At 35.9% G+C, this 11,960-nt stretch overlaps 1 protein-coding gene across 1 annotated transcript in view; it reads left to right on the plus strand.

Annotated features, from left to right (window-relative positions):
- Positions 1-1,958, plus strand: part of HPSE2 (heparanase 2 (inactive)) — a 144,426-nt gene extending 142,468 nt beyond the window's left edge. Inside the window, exon 12 of the mRNA XM_087725702.1 lies at positions 456-1,958. Coding sequence (XP_087581828.1) covers positions 456-621 — 166 coding nt within the window. The 3' untranslated portion in view covers positions 622-1,958. The remainder of the gene's footprint in view (positions 1-455) is intronic.
- The last annotated feature ends 10,002 nt before the right edge of the window (positions 1,959-11,960 follow it).

Genomic DNA, 11,960 nt, shown 5'->3' on the forward strand with positions numbered 1-11,960 from the left:
GAGAGAGGGGATGGTTCCATGCAAGTGGCAGGTCGCCCCACGTAAGTGGGAATTTGTGCGCCCGCCTGTCAATTCTGCGGCTCAGTTCTGAACACCTCAAGGCCTGGTAGTGGGCCATGGCCCAGGGGTTGGAGATCCTGCCCTAGATTAACCATAGATTCGCTAAAGTTTTTTATTTGTCCTGAATTCTCTTCTTACCATCCATGTGATTCTAGTATTGGTATAATTTATCTGACACTGTCCTAGCCATGTCCTTTCATAGGATCTTTAGGTTCCATAGTAAAGATGTAAAGATAAAGCTAATGTTTATCTATCTTGAAGTCTCCTGTACTATTTTTATCATTGTCATGAAGAACATCTATGCAATCTCTAACTTCTACCCTTTTCCCCATTACCTGGAGAGGGGCAGCTTTCTCCTCTACATTTTGACTGAAAAATGCATCTGGTCTGTGCAGGTCTGTGCAGCTTAATGGACAGCTCCTCACTATGTTGGATGATGGAACTCTGCCAAATCTGAAGCCTCGTCCTCTTCGTCCTGGACGAACCCTTGTTATTCCACCGCTCACTATGAGCTTCTATGTGGTGAAGAATGTTAATGCCCTGGCATGCCGGTATCGGTAGCTCTACCAAACTCCACTGCCAAGGGCAGACCTTGAGACCCTCTTGGATCACTTCTTGGCAGAAGTGTGCACACTTCACCAGGAAAAGAGGACAGAAGTGCCTCCAGGAAAATACTGACTATTCACAGCTGTTTCACATGTTCTTATGATCCTAGCATCCCCACCTGCAATGGAGATTTCCAAATAAGCAGTATTTTAAACCCTTTGCAATTTTCCTATAGACTATTATAGAGTGGGGACTTTGTGCCACCTTGTGGGCAATGAAGAAGCTGTAATATGAAGAATTGTTCTGAGTTTTCTGTGCTCAGCAAGTGGAAAATCAAGATGCATCCATCACACCAGAGGCTACCAAAAAAGTATCAGCAGGAAGAGGCTTAGAAGAATCTAGTATTTCAGCTTTATCCCTGTGGATGGTGTGCCCCCTACTGGCAAAAGGCAACAGAACAAGCAATGTAGCAAGGAAAACGCATCTAGAAGAGCCAGAATTGTATCTTAAAGAATCAAGCACCCAGTTGTGCTGCAGAAGACAATCCAGACCTGAAATTCTAGGGTGTCTCTAACTTCTTGAGCCTATGGCATTGTTGGATGGAAAAGAAGAGGATTGGTCTTGGCCACTGTAAATAATGCTACCTCCTGGGAGCATTTGTTGTAAATGTTAACTATTAAGTTATATTTTCTGAAAAGCTGAAAAAAATACTTGTAAGAACTGAGAAATTGAGGCTTTTAAAAAGTTTGCTACTTCTTGGGGCACCAATAAAGTGTATCAGGTGGTGCGTGAAAGAATGACAGAAAGGCTTGTAAATATTTAAAAGCATTTATTATATTTCTGTTTCAATATTCTGAAGCCTCTGCATCATACTAAGCCTGGACTGCAAAACTCTGTATGGCAGCAAAGAGCTATAATCTTCTGTGTCTCTTTGCTTTCCTTTAGCGGTCATTCAGATTTTTGCAAATTAAATCCAGTAGCTCTTATCCCTGCACTTTCTAAAAGTGGTGTTTATATTAAGTTAGATGTTACAACTAATTATGAGCAACTAGACATCTGTTATGTTACTAATAACCCTGCATACTTTTCCAGCCTGAGGATCCAACCTATTGTTTACACTCACATGCACAATAGCCTTTTAGATACAATCCACCCCACATTATTTATCTCTATTCATTACACCTAACTGAAATGTTACTATAAGGAGCAAAGATGTATACAGTATTCTCCAAGATTAAATTAAGTTAGCCCGTGGGGGGGGGGATAATTAAGATATAAAGTCTTGGATTTTTTGGTTGACAATTAAATGTAAATGATCAGGAGATTTAAAATAAAAAATGAAACTTCCACTATATTAATATATGCTTCTTGTCAAAAGAAAAAGAAGAAGAGAGATGAACTAGAAGGAATGCAAAAGAACTTTTCACAAGTGCCATCTAATAATAATAGTTGACTCTTTTATTGTTTTGTTATCAGTGTTTAAAGTACAGACCTCACCAAATAACTTGCCTAATTATTTAATGGCCTCTCAAGTTCAAAAATTGTTTTGATATAGACTTAAAGGTCCCTTATTTTATTACAGAATGAAAATTTCTAAACTGATTTTCTTGACCTTTTTAGCTCATAATTATTTGCTATGTGCATGATTGATTTAATTTCCCCTAGGACAGCAACCAATTACAGAAAGAAAGTGTGCCAATGTTGTCTTTAGGCATGCAAGACCAGGAATAAAGCAAACTAAGTCCGCATCATATTAGTTATGTAATGCTATAGAGTTTTCAATTACTTTAGGTATGCTATAATTATTGTTACTGTTATTATTAATCATTACAATAACTGCAGAAGATGGATCAGCATTTTTAGTTTTATATTGCAAATGAAGAATGGGTATAAAAGTTCTGAAGCAGTAACTTGCCTTGGAAAAACTGAGTAAATACACAGCAAAGGCAAGAACAAAGAATGTTTTGATTAACGGATTAGCTTATAAATGCTGTAGTAATGATTTACATATTAACAGGGTGAACTCAATGATCTTTGGAACATATTCCAAGTGTAATGCTATGATTCCAGCTCTTATGTTATACCAAAATCAGCACACGGTTCATCCCAGCATAAAACGAATAGCATGTATTGCAAAAACCTGACGACTGATTTGCCAAGAATTCCAGGACATTTTACTGGGATTGCCTGAGATACCATGGCTGCCTGTAGCTTGTGAAACAGTCTCTTGAGTTTCTGAAAATAACTACAGAAGCTGTATTCCCCACTTTGTTTCTCCTTGTCCTCTCACCCAATTCTGTTTGCCATGTGCTCTGCAGTAAAATATATTGCAGCCTGAATTAGATGTACAGAATGTGAAACATGAATTGTGAATGGTTTAAAGTATAGATGTGACCTCCAACCATCAATGCAAATATTCTCTCTTTTTGCATCTTCTCTGAGAATTACTGAATAAGGTTGGACCTGGCTGGTATTTAGATGTGAGGCCACTAAAAAAGGCCACACTGGGAACAACAAAACAGATCCCATAAGAAGGCAAGTTAACAACGTTTCTCTATTGCTGCGCACAAAATAACTTGAAATTCTCCACCAGGACTCAAACTCAACTCCTTCTTCTCCTGTCTCTAAACTGAGAATCTTTGGTGAAGGATAGAAAATGATAGTGAGGAAGGATTGGAATAGAAAACAGAAAAGCAAAATTTAGTGTCGCTTACAGTTGAAGAAAATAACTTGCAAAGATTTAACCTAAAATAGTAAAAATGAGAGATAAAGTACTTTTCTTTCTCTACATTTTCTTCCCCTAAAATGTGGATAACATCCAGTTTAGAAAAAAAATATGTTTTCTCCCCCCAAAATTATTAAGAAATGTAGGTGCTTCAATGGTTTTTGAACCACTATATCTGTTCAGGAAACCTAATGGACAGTATGTAGTATTTGGAAATAGAAAGTCCATTACATTTCATTCTTCGGATTTCTGTCAGTTAAGAAGTGTTAACTAAAGTGATATTAGGTTGGTCAGTGATACGAAGTAACAGCATCAGAATTCTTGTACATACAACAGGTAGCAACAGGTAGCATGTACAACAGGTATATGCAATAGCTAGCATATAGTGGTAGCGCAGTTGCAGTAGAATTTGAGCATATTTTCTTGGATTCAGCAGAAGGGGAATCAACTTCTATTTTAATAAGTCAATTGAAACCCATAGACCTCTTGCTCTCCAGGTTAACTTGAGTGAATTTCCACATCAGTATTTTAAGCCTGAGCTGCAAAACTTTATTTTAAAGCTTATACTTGTCTTAAATTGGTTCCTTGGGCAAATATGACAATCTCTTGAATAATTATTTTTTCAATCTCTATAAGAAAATTCCAGAGTTGGAATTGGTTAACCTCATAATATGCACATCTTTTGACACTACACAATATCCCTACTCTAATTAAACTGTACAAAAAGAGTTTGTGGAGAATTTAGTTTTTTTTTAAAAAAAAATAGAATTGTTGAACAGCAAAATGAAACAGCACTGTGTTGTGGCCTGTTCCTGGTCACATAAAGTCATAGCAATTTGGGAATGTTGGGCCAATATTTTCTATGGGATTCCTCCTGTGGCTCAGATCCTTTTCTGTACTGGCAGTAGTGCATCAAGGTAATTCTATCACTTGCTGCTCCATTTCTCAAGAGACTGTTTTTCTACAGGCATTTCCAGGTGGCTCTGTGGGAACCACCAGCAGCATCTGCTTGTTAATCCACAGTCCCCTGAAGATAAACAAGACTACTTTCTCCATGTAGGTTTTGTATCCAAAGTAGTGCCTCCTTGGTTATCACATCACTTTTGGATATTCAATTATTGTAAAAAAAAAAAAATCCACTTCGTTTATCTCAATTTAAGATTGAATATGTTATAATTGGATTGAGCAATCTAAATGTTTAGGTGTGAGTTAAATATCACAACTGTGTCCTTAAATTGTTCAATGACAGAAACTTAAAATATGGAAAAACCCTTGCTTCTTTCTCTAAAGACAAAGTGTTCTTACCATTTCAGATCACTTAATATTGATATGCATTTTATAAAATGAAGAATGAGTTTAAACACTGTACTAATTTATAATGTGGTTTGTTGGTTCTTGATTTAAAATATTATATGAATTTAGCCATTTTGCTGTATACAGTGAATTATAGTTAAACCATGTGTGTGAACCAATCTAGAAGAGTCTAAAAAGTTTAGAAGTATCCAAGTAAAAGATGAAAATTCTTATTTTGATTATTTGACCATCGTGCATGGGCCCCAATTCAGTATGTATGAACACAAATATTTTCACTATTTTCCAGATTGTAACTGGGAGGATGCATTCTCTTTCAGAGGCTTCCATTATCTTGTACCAAAAAGCACAACTGCTTACAGTCCTAGCAATCCTAAGATTTTCCTAGGAAATCTTAGAAATGTGTATGTTATCCAGAATTGCTAGATGACATGGCCTAAAATGTAATTAAATACATTTCATATCTGAGGAATATGTCATGTGTGTCATCACAAAGTAGTTGTATGGAGATATAAATGCCATTCCCTGATAGTTAATGTGATGAGCATGGTCACATCCTTATGTCTGAAAAATGATGCTGGTAATATATATATATGTGTGTGTGTGTGTGTGTGTGTGTGTGTATGTATGTATATATGTTGGCAGTGAAGAGACAGAATCACAAACACACAATTCCTTGAACTACATTTCTTTCAAGAACATCTCTCAGATCTTCTCAGTCTAAGTACTCATAATACACAATCTATTACTCCCATAAATAATCCACTCACCCCTACAATAACGAAACCCCATTCAGGTTCTGCTCAATCATTGCTCATTTTTTCCCTCTCACTTTTTTCCCTCTCACTTTTGTCCCTCTGCACTGTTTCCTCTTGCTGCTGATCGAATGACACTTCTATGTTCTTCTCCCTTTAACAAGACCAATGATGCTGCAGAGTGACTGTGACTGGAGAGTTATATTAGAACAAAAACGTGGCTTTCAGCTGCCACAGTATTTAGTTCATAAGGATATTTTGGGGTCCCAAAGGTGCTTTTTTGAGAGGCAACTGGACTTTCTGGTTTTTCTTTGAAGACATTTTGATTCTCATCCAAGAAGCTTCTTCAACTCTGACTGCCCGGTGGGGAATGGAAAGATTTATATAAACCAGAAAGTCCAGTTGCCTCTCAAAAAAGCACCTTCGGGATAAACATGACCTGGATGACTGAGAATCTTCATAGACAATATTTTGGGGTCTTTTGAAGCCTGGAGATATTCTCCAGTGTAAAAATAGCAGGTGGCTATAGGCTGACTCTTCAGGCTGAAGTACTTCTAACTACTGTAAAAAAGAAAGGGGATGGTCTGTTAGGAGCAGTGGGAGTTATCTGTTGATACAGCAGTGCCCGTGGGCATCATTTATATGTTCCTGTCTCAAGGAAGGGTACACAAATTATATTATTGCAGTCAAGAGGTCCTATTGGAACAACGGTGAACTAGAAGTAATTAATACTTGTACATAGACATTACCTAAATACAGATGGAGAATTTCTGCACCTCTAACTCTTCTTGATAATCAACTCCCATTATTTCTAATCTGTGATTGTGGTAGCTAGTCTGCTGAGAGCTGAAATTTAATAGACTCTGGATCAATGATTTCCAATCTTTAGTGTACAGCAGCTCCAATCTGCTGGAGATTTTTTGGGGGGGGCGGGGGGGATAGGTAGATTATAACATGGGCATATGTCTTAATATGGGTGCATTTTTAACTAGCAACAGAAAAAATACAATATAATGATACAGTAATAATAGAAATAAAGAAAAAGCAGCAACAGTTTGAAAATAATGTAATAAATAAACAGTTCGAAGGTCGTGTTCATCTGCAAATGTTGACAAGTAGAATATACTACATATACAGGCATAGATTTCCTCTTTCTATGTTTAAAGTCTACATTTCTTATGTCTTGACAAATTCCAAATACCCTGGGAATATAGCCAAGAAGGAGAAAAGCATGCATACACAGTGATTGATGTGTCTCAACGATTTTGTGACTTTCATCCCAAAATGTGACAACAGAAGGTATATATTTATATAGATGACAATATTATGTGCATTAACATTTTAGTCCTTGAACTGCAAATCCAACATATATATATATATATATATATATATATATATATATATATATATATATATATATATATATATATATATATATATATATATATATATATATATAGTCAGTCCTTAAACTTATAAACTTCAAATCAATAAATCAAATCAATCTGTTTTAAACTCTATAGAACTTTAAAACACCTTCCAAGAAACTTCATTTACACAAAAATTGATTTATCAACTGTTTGTTAACAGTTATTCCAGCATGCCATAATAATAGCAGCTTTATTTCATACTGATAATAATGTACATTTCAAGTTATACAAATAATAACCCATGCAAAATAAAATGCAATATACAATTAAAATTACATTATTTTAATTTAAAATTTGGGAAACTGAACTAAGGTCTTCCCTTTTAAAAAATATTTTATTGAAAAATGTAAAAAAAACAACAAAAATAGTAAAAAAGAAATAGTGAAAAAAAGAAAACAAAGAAAGAAAAATACAGAATAGAAAGTGCAAAAAGGGAGAAAAAGCATTTAAAGAAATGATTTCTGAACTTCATCACAAGTACAAACTTAGTAATTCTTCACCTCTTATAAAAATGCATGGAAGTATCTTTTCTTCCCATAACCCATTTTTATTGATATGCAAATCAATAAGAAACTATTATTTCCAATATTTAATATTGCCATAAAACTTTTCATCATTAAAAGGGGTAACAATTATATCCGCAACACAATGTTTTTGATAGATAGACCCAGCAGCTAAACTGATCCTGCATGATGAAACTCTATCATTATATCTGCCAGAATTTTAATTACGTAAAAAATCAACTACGGTATCAACTTAAATCCAAAGAGAAGATGAAAATGTATATTCTGTCTAGACAATAATGAAAACTAAAGTAAAGGTCAAATTATACTGTAAGCCTGAAATGTTGGCATAATAAAGCCACTTTTTTATTCAGTATCATTTATTCAGTATTAATATCTGGTTTAAAACATACTATCCCATTTGTACATTTGCCCCCTCATCTTCGTATGTATTTTTTTAAATATTTCCAGAAATTCTATTATCAGAGACAAAAACTCATATTAAAAAGAACATAAATTAGAAGGCATCCTGGATATGTGCCATTTCATAAAGTTTGTTAATTTACAGGTCTAGTAAATCATATGAATCCAAACTATATAGCTGTGGAGAAGCCCCAGATTAATCAAAATCTGTCTCAAAAAATCTCCCTCCTTCCCCCCTCTCCTTTTCTCAGTAACCCAAATCTGCCCATTTTGAGTTAGAGGAAAAACACCAGAACTGACAAAGGCTTAACAGTCTGGTATAAATCCAATCAAACCTGCATGCATAACAATTGGAAAAACAATGTACAAGACAAATTGCATTTAAAAACCTAGTATTCACATTCATCAAGCAAATATGTCTATAATGAGAGCACATGGTATATACTTCCCTACTTGGAAATTTCTGTATTATTTTACTCATTAAACCTATAGGAATTTATTTCAAAAAGTGTTACTATATACCTCCAAGAAAATAAAAGATATAAACTCATATATTTTATATCGGTCAATGGGAAAACAATCAAGGCCAGTGGCCAGGAGCCTTTCCTGGTTTCAGATTTAACTGCAGTGACAATTTCTTGAAGTAAAAGAGATAAAGTAAAATTAATGACATGGCCCTATAATAACTGCAGTAATCTCACATTGTATGCACCTTTAAAAAGAAATCTATTTCATCATTTGTTGATGAATTGGACCTAAACAATTTATAATTTTTAGAAGTGTTGATTGATCTAGAATATTTATTCCCATGTGAATAAATGTTACAATACTACATTGCTTAATTTCTGTCTAAAGGCCATTAGTTTATAGATTTTTCTCCTTTCCCAATATTGTTGCCTGGTGCAATGTAATAAAAAATCTGTTTCAGAAGCATAAAGCTTGTGAGACTCCCATTTAGCAGACACCAAAGATTTACATTACGCAGGGTTGAATGAAATCCATAAAAAAAAATCTTTTATTTTTTTCTGAGGGGATTTAACTTTAACTAATTGTTGCTCAATTTGTTAAGAACAATATGCAGTAATTCAGTTCAAATAAACGTTTTGGCAATGTCCCATATCAGAGACAGTGATGCAATCTAGTGCCTACCTATATTACTGGGGGGGGGGGGGATCTTCTGTTCTACCTGCTCAATTAAACCTTAATGCTTTAACAAAGTTACACTTAAGGACCACCTAAAAGATATATGTAATATATTGTCAAATAAGGTTATAAATTTCACAAAAAACATAATCTGAAATTGTACATAGATTTTATCTGATGTATATCTGAAATTGTACATCTTGGATTAACTTTAAATGCCAAGGAATGTCAAATAGGAAAAGGGCTAAGAACATCATCTGCTTATCATGTTGCAAAGAGGCCTCACATGCCATTTGCTGAAGATAGAGCCTCAGAAGGGAGTGTCTATCCTGTGGACAACCTGCTAGTGAAGGTTCAAGGTGTGCCAGCATGAAATCAATGCTTTCCCAACTCCTTCAGCAGAAGGCCTGCCAAGCGGATATTACAATGGTGTGGATCAGGGGAATAGTACCCTTGTGGGAAAGGAATGTAGGTCCTCCACAAAGTTAATATTCCCAGCAGAGCCTCATCAGATAATTTATGTCTCCAATTGGGTGGGGAGGTGGTGGTGGTGGAAGCTGCAGAGTACAAATGCACCACCAAGCATTGTGCCCAGGAGTGGCTGTTCAATTGTACTCTGTGTGTATAGGCTTATGTGTGAGCCATGCAGGAGTTCTTGTGATCCTTCTTTTCCTTGTCAAGGGATCATGGGCCTGCCCTGTGGTATTTGATGTTGGGCTTTGCCTTGTCGTCTTCTGTTTCTAGCTCTTCCTGCCAATAAATATTTCATAAGGCACACAGAAATGCCCAGAGGAAAGCAGAATTGAAGCTTCACTACACTTAGGTAGATCTTGAGTAAACAGGGGTACAAACAGCCATCTCTAGCACACAAAAAACAGTTGAAGCACATGCAATTTTTCTTTGGCACAGACTTCTAGTCTTGGAAAAGGGAAATTTAAAGATACTTATTTCTATTTATCACATCACACATCTTGGCTCTTGTAGGTGTGATTTTTAGCAGAATTTTTAATAGTATTTTAATTCATTTTAGTTCATTTTACTCTTTTAACTATTCATTTTACTCTTCATTTTACTCCTTTAACTATTTTTCACTTGTTTTTATAATTTGTAAGCCACTCACCTTGTAGGAAATGTAATCAACAGAAATTTAATAAACAAACAAACAATGTGCTGCTACTGTTCTAGGCTAAAAGATTCAAATGGCAGTCAAGCACATGTTAACTGTATGTAAATGAATGTGCTTAGATGCAATTGTAGACTCAACTGTGCATCTATTGAGTACCTGGAAATGTGATCTGACTGCTGCTGCTGCTTCAACTTCCTTATGTAGTGTCATTGTAGAACAACCCTAGATGTAGCTTCCAGCAAGGAGTAGGATGAAAAGGTCTTGCCAATTGGTGCCTTAAAATTACCAACACTGAGTTGTGTGACGACTGCAACGTTACTGGTCCCATTGCTCAGATATGCATAGTAAAATATAAGCTGAAGAAGAGCAGCAGTCTTTATATAAGTATATTTTCCTTTTTTTCACAATAGCAACAATGCACTTTAAGGATTAAGGTTACACTCAACACAAAAAGTTCTAGGTACAGAGAAAACAGAAGCATATTCATGTTGAGAAGTATTAACAAAACTACAAATATCCACTAAAATTCTTACATAAATGCTGAAAAACATCTTACAAAACTAATGATATAATTGGGGATTTTAAAAGGGTTAAGAAATTTTAATGTAATCAAAATTACAATTGGAAAACAGTATTATACAATACAATAGCAGAGTTGGAAACCTTGGAGGTCTTCTAGTCCAACCCCCGGCCTAGGCAGGAAACCCTATACCATTTCAGACAAATGGCTATCCAACATCTTCTTAAAGACTTCCAGTGTTGGGGCATTCACAACTTCTGGAGGCAAGCCGTTCCAATGATTAATTGTTCTGTCAGGAAATTTCTCCTCAGTTCTAAGTTGCTTCTCTCCTTGATTAGTTTCTACCCATTGCTTCTTGTTCTACCCTCAGGTGCCTTGCAAAATAGTTTAACTCCCTCTTCTTTGTGGCAACCCCTGATATATTGGAACACTGCTATCATGTCTCCCCTAGTCCTTCTTTTCATTAAACTAGACATATCCAGTTCCTGCAACTGTTCCTCATATGTTTTAGTCTCCAGTCCCCACATCTTTACATCTTTTTTACATCGTGGCGACCAAAACTGAATGCAGTATTCCAAGTGTGGCCTTACCAAGGCATTATAAAGTGGTATTAACACCTCACGTGATCTTGATTCTATCCCTATGTTTATGCAGCCTAGAACTGTGTTGGCTTTTTTGGCAGCTGCTGCACGCTGCTGGCTCATATTTAAATGGTTGTCCACTAGGATTCCAAGATCCCTCTACCTTACTATTGAGCAAGGTACTACCTATACTGTACCTGTGCATTTTGTTTTTCTTGCCTAAACGTAATAATATACAATTTTCACCATTGAATTTCATTTTGTTAGAGAGTGCCCAATGTTCACCTTTGTCAAGATCCTTCTGTATCTTAAGCCTATCTTCTTGAGTGTTGGCTATTCCTGCCATCTTGGTGTCATCTGCAAATTTGATTTATCTGATGTTGAAGAGTACTGGGCCTAAAACAGAGCCTTGGGGTATTCCACTGCATACTTCCTCCATGTAGATGCAGTTCCATTGAGGACTACACGTTGAGTGCAGTTGGTCAGCCAGTTACAAATCCATCTGGTGGGGATGCTGTCCAACCCACATTTTTCTACTTTATCTAATAGTAGGTTATGGTCTACTTTATCAAATGCCTTGCTGAAGTCCAAGTAAACTATATCGATGGCATTCCTCTGGTCCACTAATTTTGTCACTTTGTCAAAGAATGCTAAGCTGAATCTGGCTAATTAGGCGCGAAAGCAAAGAATATCATGTATAGTTCAATTCCCTCCCCTTGGCATCCCAGTCCATAGTCCAATTATAATTCACCCAACTGTCAGGTGGGAGATATCTTCAAAAAACATCACCAGGGTGGAATGCTGGACAGTTAACCTTGGCGGGAAACTCCCTTCCTC

The sequence above is a fragment of the Thamnophis sirtalis genome, unplaced genomic scaffold (genome assembly GCF_051295495.1).
Source record: "Thamnophis sirtalis isolate CommonGarterSnake01/CBP01778 unplaced genomic scaffold, rThaSir2_p1.2 scaffold_11, whole genome shotgun sequence".
Lineage (NCBI taxonomy): Eukaryota > Metazoa > Chordata > Lepidosauria > Squamata > Natricidae > Thamnophis > Thamnophis sirtalis.